Raw genomic sequence first — 15,482 nt, forward strand, 5'->3', positions numbered from 1 at the left:
TTTTCAGTTGTTAGTGATATAATTTAAAAAAAATTAAAAATATATATACATTGAGTGGCACGCAACGAAACTTTGACATCTTTTAATCATTTTCGTATTGCTTTAAAAATGCAAAAACGGTTAAAATATGTGAAAAGTTTCGTTTTTTAAGAATCGCTGTGCATTCTTTTAGATATTTTAATAAATGACGTATAAATTATAATACATTTAGACATTCGTAGAAAATTTAAATGTATGCAATGCAATATATGTATATGAATGCGACATTACTATAGCTTGCTAAATGGTGAATTGTATGATGTTTGTATTAAAATAATATTTTATAGATCAGGTAGTTAAAATATGTTTTAAAATATAATATATACAGTTCGTCCTAAATACTGATTTTCATTTCATGTGTGTGTGTTTGGTGTTTTGATTGTTCATGTTTTCCGTGTATATTTAATACTTACCTTGTAAAGAAAAAACCGTGTTTCTAGGGGTACAAAATAGCTGTCAGTGTGTTAGGTTGGAGTTAAGATGTCGAGTAATCAGGAAGAAAATGCCGAGCAAAGTCAGACAAATTTAGATGGTACTCTCGGGGATTCTTCTTCTTCGACTGTTAGAGGTAGGCTATATTTGCATATTACTAAATGGTAACAACAAAGAAGACTTATCCTTTAAAGTTTGTTTGAGAATATGAGCGAAGCTGTGAAACACCAAGTAGAATAATACAGTTGATCGTATAGTACATTTTACCAAATGATTTTGTCGTGCTCGTAGTATCTTGAACTTAAGTGTCCCATTGTTAGTTTACATAATAAAAGTAAGTAAAATGGTTTAAACTTACGGTTCTGGCTTTCGAAAATTTTGTTTTCGAATTATGTAGCAATCTTTCTTGGTGTTGGCAATTATCATACATGCAATTCACTAATTCGTAATTGCCACCTTAATTTGAGAATGACAAAAAATTATATACGTTACATTAAGTTATTTCATTTCTAACGAATAACAAAGTGCAATTTTGCCCATCAGTGCCATTCTCTTTCCTGCCACAATCCTATTTCAAATTTCAGTCTTCATATAGAAACTCTTTATCATAATTATATCTAACTTTAATATTCATCTACAAGTTTTATCCAACCAGTTTTGGGCCTGGCATGGCCAGGTGGATAAGGCACTCGACTTGTAATCTGAGGGTTGTTGGTTCGAATCTCCATCGTACCAAACATGCTTGCCCTTTCAGCTGTGTGGGCATTATAATGTGACAGTAAATCCCATTATTTGTTGGTTAAAGAGTAGTCCAAGAGTTGGCAGTGGGTGGTGATGACTAGCTGCCTTCTCTCTAGGCTTACACTGCTCAACTAGGGATGGCCAGTGCAAATAGCTCTCGTGCAGCTTTGCGTGAAATTCAAAACAAATCGGATAAACTTGTTTACACAATTCCTGTGTTGGAGCTTCTGGAAAACCTTAAGGTAATTTATTACATAGCTTAACAATCCTTTGAAAATGAACAGGTTGATGGACTGTGATATCATCATACGTTTATACAAAATGGAGATTTTAAACTTCTAATAAAACATACATCTCAAACTATTTATGGTTATTGCCTTTCAAATAGGATACACTTAATGATAATACTGTGACATGGAGAGCCATATATTTCTATGTAAGATCAGTGAAATTGTTTACCAATAAACTTTAAATAAATGATTATACTTTATGTTAGTATGTTATTTAGCATTTAAGGATGGAACTTTAAGTCTATTTAGGTTACCTTATCACTAAATAAAATAAAAATAATTAAAACCAACCTTTTTTATTGAAATACTTATGAAGTTTTTTCTTAAACAACCTTGAATCTACCAGACCTGAAGACAACCCATGATCATGTGGTTACCTGAAATACCCCAGGGTTCCATGCTTTCATAATGCACTTTTTCTACTAATGCAACAGTAACTTGATAACTTTGGTACGTCTGGTCCTGGGTGAATCTTGGTAAGACTTTATGTCATAAGGGTTCATGAGCTTTGATAACCTGATGTTTGGTTTACATTCTAGAGTTTCTTGTTTTCTTCACTGATATCCTCTTCCAGTGGTATTGCTTACAGTTTCTTATATTTTTCCCTATTATATATATCTCTTGTATAAGCAACCTGTGTACTTAATTTTTAAATAACACCTCTTTACTTTGTGAAGAAAAGTAGTTAGGCTCAAATACGTAATTCAACAATAAAGTTTAGCCTTTTAATACTTCATGCACTCATTAATTATAATGATGTCTCTTCTTTGTAACCAGAAACTAACATCATCCCTCCAACCTTAGTTTTTTACATTGGCAATTTCATAATTATTAACATCCATGATATAGCATTGCTAAAAAAAAAAAAAAGAAGTTATATAGTTGGGAAATTTACCCATCTCAGCATTTACCTCACAGCAGAAACATTTTCAACATCTGTTTCATAACTGATAGTCAGTCCTATTTGTTGGTAGAAGAGTAGTTTAAAAATTAGTAGAAGTTACTGCCCATCACTTGCTTTCCTACTGGTAAGTGATGCAAAATGAGGGACAGGAATAGATAAGTTTTCATAGCTTTACTGTAACTCAAAAGAGAAAGGAACAAATATTCTTCCACAATTTGGTAGCAGTTGCAATTAAATCAAATTGTGGACCTGGTCAGTACTTTTGTTGCTTGCTTAGTGAAATAATTTTACCAAATAATAGTTGGAAACACTGGTTTCAGTTACTCAGTTATTTTCTTGTGTTGTGAAATGATTAAGAAAAAAAAATTGAATTAATCAGAAATAATAAATTATAATGATAATATTTCAGTTACTGGGAAAAATGCAATAATTGAAAATGGTAATAATTAGAAACACTAATTTCAAATAGTTGGTTATTTTTAAGACTAATTAATTTAATAGTAATTATGATTAATTTCTTTTAATGCTTCTGGTTACCTGAGTTAATTGCTCATCTATAGTTTGTACTGGTAAGGGTTCCAAGTAATATCTATTTATATATTCTTCACACATTAGACATTTCAACTAATCATAGTCTGAATGAAATACTTTCAGAATATGGCCATTAATCATCATCACAAGATGGAGAAGATTGTTAAAGATGCTCAGTTGATGATGACAAATGAGTTGAAACTACTTCAAATAAGTGAAGAAAAGATAATAAGTTAGTTGAAGTGTTAGATTATATTCTTGAACAATTATAGTGATTCAGTGTTCGATCAGAAGAATAAGACAAAATGACAAGTTTTTGGGTATTACAGCTTGTTAGTTACTTCTGAGACCTGTTCCTCATTTCTAAGTAGAAATATTCTATTTTGACAGTAAAACTGAAAATCGCATGAGAATGTGAATGTTTATGAATATGAACCAGTCTCAAGACTGCAGATATAACTGAATGATAACCAAATTATTTTTTGCTGTTGTGAAGGGGCCTTGCTTAATGTTTGCTGTGAGACAAGAGTAATCTCTAAAAGTCCTCAATAAAAAATGTTTTATGTGTATATTGTGTAGGTAAAGTCTAAGACTAATTTTTACTAACATGATGTACCAATATACTATACAATAAATTAATGTGTAATACATTTGCAACTTGAGAAAAAATTATATAAAATAAAGTTGACAAAGTAACATAGACTGTCAGTATTTTACAGTAATGATAAAATAATGAGTTAGTACCAGCTGACCTCTTTCTGCATTTAGCTTCAAAATATGAAAAATGCTTGTTCATTAGCGTATTACTTATAGCAAATTACGAACACTAGAAAATGATGAAACTCCTTTTGAGACGTTACAAAAACTTAATCATCTGAAAAAAATTTTAAACAACAGAGCTGGACAGTTACTTCCTTTAATCATCTATTCCCAGGCTTGGTCAAATTGGATGACTTCCAATATCTTTTGTTATACATAATATTTACTATGATTCTGAGTTTACTGTGTGTTTTCACAAATTTTAGCAAGGCTTTTAGTAAGTGTTAAAAGACTAAAATTACTTCTTTATGTCTTAAACTTTTCATATTTCATTTGCATAATGTGTAGAATCAACTTAATGAATGCTAAAAGGTTTTTTTTCTAATATTTTTTTTGCTTTACCCTAATATTTATATGTAGAGAAATCATCTATGGACAGTGATACAGAAAGTTTGAAAATATGAAATAAAATGAATACCATTTTTGCTTCTCCACTGATTTTAATATTGATCACAGTGGCAATTCATAAGCTTTTTTTTTTTCTAGAGTTGACCTAAGTGGCATATGATTTGAATGTTATGCTTACCTACATATTTCTATCTTGGAACAATCTTGTTTCTATCTTTTGATTCGTCCATGGAGGGGTAGTATACCAAGTATGCACTCTACCCTTTGGGCTGACTGCTTATCCTTATGTTTTATGTCAGGTTATGAGATCTTTAGCTCTTCATCTACAAGCATTGGGACTGTGTTTCCATTTTTACATGGACTGCTGGCTACTTCTGGCCCATTCCAAACAGAAGTCAGCCAATCATACTCATCAACTCTTTCTTAAAGCTGCTTCTGTGGGCTTGTTGATTAAATTGAAGAAGTACTTCTTACATCTTACCCAATACTTTGTGCATTTGGATGTCCATTTGAATACTTGCCTCAGTCAAGCCCAACCTTCTCCAACTTTGTTCTGTGTAATTGTCAGTTGCCATGCACTGTCACTTTCTGTTCAGAAGGTTCTATCGCATTTGGGGATGTAGTCTTCTGTGACACCACCAATCCCTTTTGACTGTGCACACATGCAATTCCTTTAGTGGTCTTTCCATGATCAATGGAATATTGTTCAGGATTGCTTTGATGCTCCCATAACACTTTCTCCTTTTATTGTAGACAATCTCCTTTGGTGGTTGGACAAGACTTGCATGTTGGTGGTTATCCTGCTTCATCCTCCTTGTCTGGATTTATATCTATTTGTGGATGAATCTCTTTTAGGGCTAGGATGTGTTGGTGGGTTGATCACCAGGAGACTTTAGGTTATTAGTTTGCTGATGAATGGTCTTTACTTATCCAATGTCCTAAATGTTCCTAGCCATTTTGTTGGGCTTTGGATCACTTTCTTCCCATTGACAAACATTTTCTGGTGTGAAAAATATTCCCTTGATAAAGGTTGGGCATTTTATTTTTCCACCAAAGAATATATTATTCACACTGATCCTGAAGTTTTTCACTTTACTGTGCTGCATTTTCATACTAATAAACATTCTTCCAAGAGATAATGCAGAAGTATACACTGTGCTAAAGAAAAATGACACAAGATATAAACACAAGCCTATATGTGGGAAATATGTTGTTGTTTTTCTTGATTGGATGGATAAAATTGTGATATGGAAGTTTTTATGTCAGTAGGTCAAAGACATGCTCACATTTAAATGGATGACAATATTTTTAGTGAAACTTTTTATGTGATTTGAGCTATGGAACTGATCTTTTCCTCCTCATGTCAATAATTGACAAAAACATAAGATTTATGCTTTTATTAGTAAAGAGGCCAGAAATTTTATTATTTAAGTGGTTCAGAGTCAGTTTAATTGCTAAGCATAGGAAGTATTGGAATTCATAACTTTCATTTTTTAAAATATCTGATCTGCTTGGTGGGTGCTATGTCATATTGTATATATACCTCATTCATTACAACAGTTAAATATTTAGTTTAATTGCTTCTCTCAAAAATACTATTTGTACTTATTATTGCAAATTATGTTTCATATACAAACCATAATCATATATACAGATATGTGCACTGCTATATAAAAGTATATTTGAGTCATGATTTTTGCTTATCAGACATCATTTAACTATTAAACATTTTTGGTGAAAACAAACATTTTGTTATAGGTGTCCTGTTTCCAATGGTTTTGATATGTATTTTTCATACTTTTATAATAGCCTATATTATACAATGTGTACTTTCAATTTACAAATAAACATTTTATGTGTATATCTTTTAGATGCAGGAGCAGTTTATGCCATCTGCACTTTTGCTCTAATTTTTGCCTTTGTTGGGTTTCCTTTGTGGTGGAAGACAACAGAAGTGTTTAGAGTTCCATTACCTTACCAGAAGATGGATTCCTTACCAATGCAGAAAGTGAGTTACTTTTCCTGAAATTATGCATCTTTTAAAGAATTAAGTTATGGACAGTTTTTCACTTGTTAACTCTTTCCATATGGGGTCTGTCAACATGACCAATATTGTAACAAAAATGTAACCATCAGTTTCCATTTTACAACTTTTTAATATGTTTTGTGTATCTTTTGTGACATTTGACAAACTTTCACTAAACGTTACAAGTTTTTTGTATACAAAAAGTTTGAATTGAGTATTTTTACTAAATTGTCCATGAATATATATGAAGTCAGAGTATTGATTGTTCTAAGTGCAAAGTGATTTTCATGTTGAAATTAAAAATACTTTTATCTGAAAATTTTTAACTGCTAGTTGTATAACCTCTAAAACCTAAATAAATGTCAAACATTTTTTGAAATTAAAGCTGTATATTTTATCTGATATTTTCACTGCACTCACTCTTTGGCTTTGTAAATTTGACTGACCTTAAATATACCATAAGAAAATGAAATAAATCTATATTACCATTTTTTTGTTTCTAGAATGACTGGAAATTGTAATAGTAAAATACAGTTGTTTATCCCAGATAACTTAAAGCTTGTAACAGTACATACATGTTTATACTTAATTTTATTATTGCTCTTTGAACTGTGTTTAACTAATTATCCTGCCACATAAGTTGTAAACCCTCAAAGAATGTATAGCACAAGTTACTGTATTGAATGAAATTATGCATGATCTTATCACAAGCATATCTCCAGAAGAATTTTTATTACAATTATTGTTTGTAATTTTCTAATTCTTACATTTTAGTTACTTTTATAATAATCAATAAACAATATACATAAATAAAAAATATATATATTGTACTTTTGATCTCGTTTTTTGTTGCTGTTTGCTGATAAAATTTAAGCCCATATTTCTGAAGTTAATGGTAATAGTACACTAAATTTTTATTTGTTTAAATAAAGTACAGTTACGACAGAAAGTGTTTGTACCCCTGTGTCCCTAGTGGTTTTTTGCTTATAACTTAAAAGTATCATGATTACGCTAATAGTAGTGTAATATATTATAAATATTATACTAACACACATCTACATAATTTTTTATGTAAATTAAATGACAAATAAACTGTTTATATAGAAATAACTAAAAATAGGAGGAGCAGAAAGTGTTCGCACATTTCAGAACGTATGAAAAAACTGATATTTTGTAAAAATTTTGTTTAGTTTGGCGGATAAACTACATTATACCATTTCCAAAACTAGATACTGGGTTTATAATTATTGGAATTTAGCCAGCAAAAAATGTACTTCTGGCAATTTAGTGTCGTCACTGTCATTATCTGTTTGGTCATCATGGCGAACAGAAAACAACTGTCCAGTGATCTAAAAAACCAGATTATTGTAAAATACAAGTTTCGTGTCTCTTTCCGGTATTGCTACACAACTTAATGTGCAGAGATCTACTGTTTAAAGCATAATTGCCAAGTTTAAGCTTACAGGATCAACTGTTAATCTCCCTCGTTCCGGACGCCCCACCAAAATTCCAGAAAGAACCAAGACGAAGCTTCACAGAGCAGTTAGTAGGAACCCTCGTTTAACACGTAACGACATACAGAAACTGGTAAGAGAAACTGGGGTTAAAGTAAGCACTTCTACAGTTACGAACATGTTACGCTCTTCTGGGTTCAAAGCATGCTGTCCTCGTAGAACTCCATATTTAAAGCCTGTTCATTTAGAAGCACGATTGAGGTATGCAAGAAAGCATGTAGATAAACCCTTTACCTATTGGAAGAGTATTCTTTGGTCAGACCAGACCAAAATCGAGCTTTTGGCAAAATGATGTTCTCTATATTTTCCATAAGAAGGAGGAACAAAATCTTCCAAAGAACACTGTCCCTACAGTTAAACACGGAGGTGGCTCGACCATGCTATGGGGTTCCTTCAACTTTTCTGGTGTAGGCAGCCTTCACTGCATCAACGGAATCATGAAAAAAGAAGAGTATGTTGATATATTATGCACTTGTATCAAGAATGATGCTCGGAACTTGTGGCTTGGGTGTTGTTGGATTTTCCAGCACGACAATGACCCTAAGCACACATCAAAATATGTGCAATCCTGGTTGCAGAGGAACCATATATGCAGACTGGAGTTGCCATTGCATTCATCCGATCTCAACCCAATTGAAAACGTTTGGCATGAGTTGAAGACCAGGGTTTATCAGTGTCATCCAAAAAACTTGCAAGAGTTCGAGGCCTTCTGTAAAGAAGAATGGAAGAAAATACCAGTCGAGTACTGTCAAACGATCATGGAGGACTATGAAGAGAGATTGTGCCAAGTAATTCACCTGAAAGGCTACACAACTGGCCTTTAAAGTAGACTCACAAACACTTTCTGCCCCTTCTGTGTTTGGTTATTTGTTTATAAACAGTTTATTTGTTATTCAATTTACATAAAAATTTATGTAGATGTGTGTTAGTATAATATTTATAATGTATTATACTTTCATTATCCTAATCATTATGCTTTTTAAGTTATGAGGAAAAACTACTCACGATGCAGGGGTACAAACACTTTCTGTCGTAACTGTATCTAAGAACACAGGATAACAACATGCATAAAGCAAATAATGATCTGTGACTATCACAATTTATCACTTTCTCTCAGGTAGGTCTTGACAAGTATTTTTCTATCCAATTCAGCAGCCAGGCCTAACCCTTAGGAAATAGGTCTGACATAAAAAAATAGTGGAATATATTTTTTAGTTGTTTGTTATTATGGTAAGAGACATACACTTTTATAACAAAAAACAAAGTTTTCATTATTAAACTTTATTAATATAACATGTATGAAAGATAAACTTCTGTATGTGCAATTATTAAAATAGTAGATTAGCTATAACTTAGTTGAATTCTTGTAATAAATGAAAGTAAAATGAAAATAATTACTACAATATCAGTACACCAAGCAGATTTCAGAATATATCTAATCTACTCATCACTGTAGCACTTTACAATGATAGGTTAGGCACACCAAAAGGCCTTTATTTAACTTCACTACTGTTTGTACTGGGAAATGGAGGATATGTATTTGCTTCCACAGCAGTGAGTGTGTGCTAACATTCGCATATAAACAACCACTTCATAGTATTGCATGGACTAACTTCCTTTTGTCTTGTCTAAGTCTAAAACACAGGCACTGGTTGGTTGAATTGAGAGAAAAAAAACAAAATTCTTATAGCCTTCAAACTCTGTTGGTTACAGAGCCATCAAACAGAAGATCAGAACTTCTCTTGCAAATAAAAGTTACAAAGTTTTCTCTGACATCTAGTACTCATTTACTATTTTTACAACCAACACAAAGCTAGAGTTAAATCTATCAAATTATGTATTACATTAGATTGTCTTCTGTGCAGAAAATTCTCAATCATATTTTCAGTTCAAAGTTTATTCCCATGGGAAGTGCATCAACAAGCTTAACTGAATTTTTAATGTTTCTTATGGCAGAGGTGCATGTGTTTAAATTTAGAATTATAGTAAGGCTTAGACTTTTGGGGACACGAGTTCCATTGTCTATTTTGGTTATTTCATCCAGTGTACATATTTATCTAGTACTGTTCAAGGTCATCATTAAACCTTTGCATCATTGCTATAACTAGATCATTTTCTTTCTAACTGATAGAAAAAAAAATACTACTACAACTTCACTTTTGTAGTTTAACTTGATAAAGCAATTTTTATGATCTCACTCCTTCACTAATTCCATTATTGTGGGGGTGTAGTTATCGATGACTGATGCATTTCTAGTATTTGGTTTCCAAAACAAGGTTTCTCTGTCTTGATGTTTTTGAGTTAGTAGCTATTCTACAGGCTTGTCATTTTACTCTCTCTCTTTTTATCATGGTTGATTCAGACAACTTCTTTTTTCTTCCTTTCCAAGTAGGTGTGTCTTACTCTATTCCAAACTTAGTTTTCCTGACTCTGGGCTTTCTCTTTTGTGTTTGAGGCTATCATGTTCAACTGTCAACCTAACAGGTTGAGAATGTCTTAGCTTCAGTGGTTGATTGACTACCTCATGTGTGCCTGGACCCTTCCTACTGAATAATTTTTTTTTTTTTCCCATCATCAGGTATTTTTAGTGGATGTATTCCTAACATGAACATTGTTTCATCTCTCCTCCAGTTCTCTCTCCCTCACATTTGATATCCAATCTCAGACTGTACATCTCTGGTTGAGAATTTTCTGTATTTGAAGTGGTTCAATTTATATGCTTTTAACATATTTTTTCTTTTTCTCCCTTGTAGTGTAGTGTAGTGTAGTACAACTCACTATATTACGAACTGAGATATATCTCTTCACAAATTTCCACCCTTCCTACATATTTCTGATTCATTTTGTGTAAATTGTCAAGAATGAGCTTTTACTCACTTGTTATAGTACTTATATTGATTACTGCGAACTATAGTTTCTAGACTAGTGCAATACATGTTAACACATGTGGGTGGGAGCTTTGTTCAAGGATAGTGGCATGCACAGAATATTCCAAGGCAGTGTAAACAATGTAATAGCTTTTTGTGATACAGAGAGTTATATATTTAGGTTGTTTGTTACATGGGTAAACCTTCTTCTCCTCAACTTGTTCCATTGATCCTTCTGAATAAGCTAAAACTGTTTGAGTTGATTAAGATTTGGTAACCTTTATACACCACCAGATTTTGTTGTATTTATCCCTACCCATCCTGCAATCAGCTAGGCCTAATATGGAATTCTTTGAAATGATTTTTCAGGTGTGTTATATTTTATCCAATTCCTTCATTTTTTTATGATTCCTTTTTACCTCCATGTTAGCTCATTTGTCATCTTTGACTCTTGTTTTACACATGGTTTCATTGTAACTGGAACTTACCCATTAGTCATCCTGGTGTGTTATAATAATTAAAATTATATTACAGAAAGTCTTTTAAAACTTCTGTTACTTTACTTTCTGAAAATTACTGTAACATCACATAACTCTCAACCAGGACTGGAAAGGCCAACTTCAGGTAATGCTGATGTTTGTACTTACCTGTTAGTCATCCTGGCAAATTATGACTGTTCAATTTATGCTACAGAATGTCCTTTAAAACTGGTATTACTGTAATTTCTCTCTTACTGCTGTACATTAGATATAAAAATTGTATTTCATGCTGTTTAAGTTTTAATTAAAAACTTCTGCTTGGTTTTGTTTTACCTTAATTCCTTTTTACAAATTTTAATACTTTTAACATTTCACCTGATGTTTGGTGCAGATAGCCTAGTTGCTTTGTGCTATAAAACACCAAACTCACCACCACCACTGTAATTGGGATTTTGTCTCTCTCTCTTGATGGAGCTTTTTCTTGGGTATGTTTGCCTCCTATTTATTTTTAGTATTTCTGTATTTTTTTTGGTGATATGTTTTTAATCATGTACCTGAAACTAGAAACTCTTGTATTATATGTGGGTCAACATTCGAACCGTTCCTCTTTGTTTGCATGTTTATCACAATTGCAGCCATGACATGCTCCTATTCCTTTCTTGCTCTGGTTCCTTATCAACTCATCCCTGTCCCCATTACAGGGTTTTCTCATTTTGCTGTTTTATTCAGTGCTGATGGACATATTGCCAAAAGTACTAATGACTAGCTAGGTGGCTCTGATCTAGTGGAAACTTGTCTACATTATGTTGATACCCTTTGGAGATCTTTCACTACAGTTTCATGGGTTATTCAGGCTTTGTCCCTGCTATTCATTTTCCTCCTTCATGACTTGGGATCCTGCTATCAGCCTCAGTCAAGACAGTACAAGATTTTCTGTATCTACAGGCCATTGACCTGTTCATCATTTTTCTCTATGGTTTTATTCCAGGCTGTTTGTTGTACTTGTGCCATAGGAGATTATCCACCTGTAGAGGTTTTGTTCCACCTCATTCTAATTTTCAATCTGCCTCATTTTACCTTAGTCATTTCTCACCCTTAGGTGGGTTTTTCTCCAGGTCTGTTGATGACAGAGAGGAATATTATAAATGATTATTTGCATATTCTGATATTTCATCACTCGTGACTCTCTCTTCAATTTATTCTTCTTGGGGTGGTTTTTCTATTTCGAATGCTGCTATTTGTACTTGCTTCAGCCCTGTATGTTCTGTTGAGCATTTGCTGTGTTCATTTGTCACTTACAAGCTTTTGGTTGAACTTTCCTTTTGGTTGATTAGATACTGTTTGCTTGTTACCCTTATCAGATGTTTTTGGTGGTGGCTCTAATGGGCTGTTAATCAAGTTGGAGAAGTGCTTACTGTGATCTAGCCAACATCTTGTTCATTTGGGTGTTTTTCTACATGCTCATCAGGACCTATCATTTTTATCTTCAGAGTTGTTCAATGTGTTTTTAGTTTGGTGCCAGCTCACAAATTATATTCTTTGGGGATGTGATCTTTCAATGTAGCCCTTAGTTCAGGCTCATTTGTGGGCTCTCTTTCATGGGTTTTTCATGACCAATGGAATTTTGCAGGGATCCTTTGTTGGTACTTATTAGCCTTCCTCCTGTTCTTTTCATTGATTTGAGTTGTTGGCTAGATATTACTTGTATGTCAGGGAATGTTCCAGTTCCTCCTCCTTGTCCAGTTTTTCACATTTCCTGGATGCATCTCTTCTGGGATGGGTTGTACAGATTGAACAACTAGAAAATTCAGCAGCTGAGATATCTTATCCTGGAGTTTCTCACTGTCGGTCATGGTTTGGCTCATTTTTTCCATATTGCTAGAAATCATCTGGTAATGATATATTGTGACTGTTTTTTAGTGGTTGCTTATCCCATTCACCAGGATGGCACCCATTTTTCATCTCTTTGTATTCATTCATTGGATCTTCTTTTTAGGCTCACACACTTTATTCCAGTGAAAACAATCTAAACAACATTTATTTGATGGAGTGTTCTCTTGATCATTTTGTTTTCCAGTACCTTTGACTTCGCTGAGTGATTTCATTCATCATTGACACACTTTTTTCAGTCCTTCTGATAACTCCTTTTCTGGCTGTCTCAGCTGTTGGTTCTCCAGTTCCAAATTCCTCACCACCCTCAGTCACTGGTGTTTCACCCAGACCTTCCTGTCCTCCATATTAATGTCTGGTTTTCCTTTATTATTTGACAAGATGATATGGCTTTTCCTGACAGTTAACCTCTATTCTGGCTTGTTTTATTCACCTTTACTATGTGGAAGTTTCTCACTGTAAGTGCAATTTTTTATCATTGGTTTCTGGGTCTAGGGTATTTCTCTGATCAACCCACTGTTTTTATTCATGCAGATTTCTTCTCTCAACTTTTAAATCAGGGGCGTTCTGTCTTTTCAGTTTTGGATACTTAGATGTTCCTGTCCCATATCTTTCATTTTTCCTGATCCTACAGGTTTTTACCTCTCCTGTGCTTTACCTGTAGATGTGCTCCTTTTGGATTTATTATCTATCATGCTTTTCTGGATGGGGATATTTATATGGTCCTGCATATCTCACTTTGCTTATTTTCATACCACTCTCCTAGTGGTTCTTGTTTCTCTTTCATTTTCCTTTCTTCTGCTATTCACTTGTGAATGTCTCTGATCTGAGTAATTTACCATCTATGTTTCTCTATCCTTCTGCATGTTTCCTTTCTCTAGATCATTTTTCTTCCCTCATGCTTCAGCAGCTTGTGAGGCACTTTAGGCACTTTCCCTGCTTTCCGTTTCACACATTTATCCTTGTCCTGATCCGAATATACATTTATGTCTTCTACATGCTCTTTGTTATTTTGTCTGCATGGATTCCTTCTGTGGAGTCTTTCAGCAACTTTTTCTTTCTTGGCAAATATCCTCTGTTTGTGTTTTTCCTCCTGTGTCAACTGGGTTTGGTGCTTTGTTCAATTGCTGCCACCTTCTTCATCATCTTTCTCTCATACTTTGTTTTGAGTGTTTTCTTATCCACTTTGACACTAACTTTTCCTTGGCTTTCATCTTCCTTGACATTTGATGTATTTTCTTTAATTGGGAATTTGGACTACCCACAATATATTCATTTCTCACTATTTGCATCCAGTTCTGGCTTTCTTCCTCTTCAGGTTATCATTTTCCATCTGTAGCCATTCTAGAATATCAGAATTCGGGGAGACTTTGACTGGGTAAGTTACTTTTTCTTATTTTTCTTTTTCAGAGGTTCATTTTATTTTATCAACCTTTTCATGGTGGGCTAGATACAGTATATCCAAGTTGTTATACACATTTGCACATAAGTATTTTCATAATAACTTTTGATGCATTTGCATAATTTGGTAGACTTTTATTACAGATTACAAGTTTTAGTACACTTAAAAGCAGATATTTTTATTGAAGTACTTTTAGTGACCTTTAGTCTGTACAAAATGACCATCTTGGTTGTGTTTTAGTGAATTTGTATTTTCTGTTATATAGTAACATTTCATTTATTATGTATTATATATATATTTACAGATTATTACTTGTTTGGAAATAAGTTATTAAACTTTTTTCTTTAAATGTAAAACAATACATAAAGAAGTAAAGCAAACAAATATCTCCTCTATCAACAGCCTTTGAACTCGGTTGCTGCTGAACATGGGTTGCTAAGCCTTTTAATATTTTGTATGTGAAGGATATGAAACAATATATTTTTTGAATTTGATATACAGTTCAATTATCAAAAAATCATAACTTATTGTACTAATACTACATAATTCCACATCTTGGTTCAAAAGAACATGGTATCATTTTAACAGATTAAATGGCTGAGAAAACTACAAAGGAGAGATTCTAAGCTGTTGATTGATTATTCACATGTCATATATTGAAGTAGGTTTTTATTTTATATTGTAGCATGTCAATATTGATAATTTAAATTCCTAAATTTTATGAAACTGTAGACTTAGATGTTTGTAATGTCAAAATACTAATTTTAACCAGTACTGCTTTCAACATTCCATGTGACTCGCAAAAATCAACATTTAGGTATGTTGTTTTACTGTTTACTTTTGAATAATAAATTAATTCATATATAATATTAAAGTTTGAATTATAATCTACAATTTTATACCAAACATATTGACAAATTCATAAAATAGTATTTCATTCGCAATGGATTTAATTTTATGCTTATTTTAATGCCTATGCTTGTTTCAGTATAGTTTTCATTTTTGCATGTGACATATATTCTTGCCTGTGTATTGCACAAGTTTTGCTTGTCCTCTAAATTTGTAGATGATTCTTGAGAGTAAGAATCAACAATAGTTGTTTTATGAAAATGCTAATGTGTTCAAACTTTGGTAAACTGTTCTAGAAACTCACCTTAAACTATATAAAAGTGACACAGCAAGAAGAAGAATATTAGCTAC

General features: G+C 32.8%; 1 protein-coding gene across 4 annotated transcripts in view; it reads left to right on the forward strand.

The window, feature by feature from the left end:
• The first annotated feature begins 395 nt into the window (after positions 1–395).
• The window catches only part of PIG-S (phosphatidylinositol glycan anchor biosynthesis class S), a 106,120-nt gene continuing 91,033 nt past the window's right edge, over positions 396–15,482 (forward strand). The window contains exons 1-3 of one of the 4 annotated variants that reach the window (XM_076460929.1): positions 443–607; positions 3,061–3,169; positions 5,976–6,112. In XM_076460929.1, coding sequence (XP_076317044.1) covers positions 569–607; positions 3,061–3,169; positions 5,976–6,112 — 285 coding nt within the window. In that variant the 5' untranslated portion in view covers positions 443–568. Of the gene's footprint in view, positions 608–3,060; positions 3,170–5,975; positions 6,113–15,482 lie in introns of all 4 variants that reach the window. The other 3 variants (XM_076460927.1, XM_076460930.1, XM_076460928.1) reach the window with 3 other exon arrangements.

This window comes from Tachypleus tridentatus, chromosome 10 (assembly GCF_004210375.1).
Source record: "Tachypleus tridentatus isolate NWPU-2018 chromosome 10, ASM421037v1, whole genome shotgun sequence".
Classification (NCBI taxonomy): Eukaryota; Metazoa; Arthropoda; class Merostomata; order Xiphosura; family Limulidae; genus Tachypleus; species Tachypleus tridentatus.